The sequence below is a fragment of the Mus pahari genome, chromosome 2 (genome assembly GCF_900095145.1).
Source record: "Mus pahari chromosome 2, PAHARI_EIJ_v1.1, whole genome shotgun sequence".
Lineage (NCBI taxonomy): Eukaryota > Metazoa > Chordata > Mammalia > Rodentia > Muridae > Mus > Mus pahari.
Genome location: NC_034591.1, coordinates 16,397,040 through 16,399,376, shown reverse-complemented (window position 1 = coordinate 16,399,376; position 2,337 = coordinate 16,397,040). Strand labels below are relative to the sequence as shown.

At 47.1% G+C, this 2,337-nt stretch overlaps 1 protein-coding gene across 1 annotated transcript in view; it reads right to left on the bottom strand.

Moving 5' to 3' along the window:
* Pmpcb (peptidase, mitochondrial processing beta subunit) overlaps positions 1–2,337 on the bottom strand; it is a 17,323-nt gene that overhangs the window by 14,494 nt on the left and 492 nt on the right. Inside the window, exon 2 of the mRNA XM_021190580.1 lies at positions 709–849. Within this exon, the coding sequence (XP_021046239.1) occupies positions 709–849 (141 nt within the window). The remainder of the gene's footprint in view (positions 1–708; positions 850–2,337) is intronic.

Sequence of the window (2,337 nt, the reverse complement as noted above, 5' to 3'; positions counted from 1 at the left end):
CCTGCCTCTGCCTCCCAAGTGCTGGGATTAAAGGTGTGTGCCACCACTGCCCGGCTCTGCAGGCAGATTTCTGAGTTCGAGGCCAGCCTGGTCTACAGGGTGAGTTCCAGAAAGAACCCTGACTTGAAAAACAAACAAACAAACAAACAAGTATCAGATTCAAATTCTTAACATAGCTCATTTAGTACATCTAATTAATAACTGTGGTATAAACATCAGGGACTGTCAGAAAGTCGGGCTCAAATACAAGTACAAGCTTTATAGCCTCAGATACAACCGTGTGACTTTCCCTGACCTTCGAGTTTTGCTGCCACCCATGGGAAAGCCGACTAGGCCATGACCATCAGAAACAGGCATCAACAGTAAGAGAAGGGCATAAGCGGGGCTGGAGAGGTGGCTCAGTGGGTAAGAGCACCAACTGCTCTTCCGAAGGTCCTGAGTTCAAATCACAGCAACCACATGGTGGCTCACAACCATCTGTAATGAGATCTGATGTCCTTTTCTGGTGCATCTGAAGACAGCTACAGTGTACTTAGATATAATAATAAATAAATCTTTAGAAAAGAGAGAGATGGGCATAATACCCAGTACAAAAGTACAGCTGGTAAGGAAGGTTCAAGCTCGGAGAATCCAGCCAACCAAAGAGCTGCAGTTGTGGCTGCTCCCTCCCAAACAAGGTACCAACTAAAGGCTGCAGCGGTCACTTACTGTGCATGTGGAGAGCCCAGAGTTTTCAGAAGCTACTCTGAGTCCATTTTCCAAGCATGTCACTTGTGTCTCGGGAACATTCAGAACAAGCTGTGGAGCGGCCTGTGTGCTTCTTAGTCGGTCCCCTCCAAGATACAATGGCTGACGGGAGGAGGAGGAGGAAAAGAGAGCAAACATTACTATTCTGGTGTTCAGTGTCAAACCAAACCAAAACAACCTCAAATAGACTCATTCCAAAAACCACTTTCTTACACCGGGGTGGATGTAATCTGCTATGTGTGTTTGTGTGTCTGTGTGTCATTGGCAGAAAGCACGGAGAATGAGGTCCCAGTTCTGGACAAAATCTAAACTCTTTCCTCAACTTTGGTTCCACTGGGTCTAGCAGTAGTCTAGGAAATGTTCCTTAACCAACCGCTCTCTCAAACGAGCAACACCTCAGAGAACATGCCTTTCTCTCCAGGAACAGGAGCAGTTACTACATTAGCCTACAACACACACACCCGATTCAACTACCTCTCCTAAAAATGTTTCATATTCACTAAGGACAAAAAGTCAAGAAACTGAAATAAAAGTACCAAACTGACTGTGCAGAAGTGAGGCGGGGTGCTGCTGTTCACAACGGACAGACAGAAACAGGACAGATGCTTCAGGGTCTCTCAGGCCAACTGGTTTGACTACAGACGCTTCAGCAGCTTTTCTTTTTGTGTTGAAATGAGAAAAACATATTTGCTAAACCCTGACCCAAAAACCCGAGACTGACGTAACTGCCAGGCAGGTACAGCACAGGGGTGGTTTGAATAGGAGTGGGCCATGTTGGCTCACAGATCTCAGAGAGAGACACTACTAGAAGGCTGGAGGAAGTGTGCCACTGGGATGGGTTATGGGGTTTAAAATGCTCAAGCCAGGTCCATTGTCTGTCTGTCTGTCTGTCTGTGTCTATCTCTTGCCAACCCAGATGTAGCACTCTTAGCTCCTTCTCCACCAAGTCTGCCTGCATGCTGCCACGCTTCCTGCCATGATGACGATGGACTGAACTGTAAGGCAGCTCCAGTTAGTGTGTTTTCCTTTATAAGAGTTGCTATGGCCATGGTTTCTTCAGCCACAGCCACAGCCACAGGTACTTAGGAAATGTTTACTAACCCACACTGTCCTGCTTCTCTGACCCAAAGGCTTTCTGCTCCCTGACCAAATAATGCACCGTGACATGACTGCCCTACTGTGTAAGGGCAGGCTGATCTGAGGCCAGCCTGATCTGCAGGGCGGGTTCCAGGACAGCCAGAGATGTTGCACAGAGAAACCCTGTGTAACAAATATGTCTCAAAATATCAACAGCAAAAGCAAACCCAACTTCAAATTCATAAAGCGCTTGTCCTGGTTTCCTTTTCTAGGGTGAGAACAGCCCGACATACAATAACATTGGTAATAACATACTAACTAACTGAGAGAGAGAGACAGAGAGACAGACAGACACACAGTGTCAGAGTTCCATATCCCTTTGGAGCAAGACAACTCTCAAATAAGAAAAACGCTGGGATAAAACTCGGATGGGCTGAGGATGACACTGTCTGGGTTGGGGGTCATGGGCTGAGGATGACACTGTCTGGGTTGGGGGTCATGGGCTGAGGATGA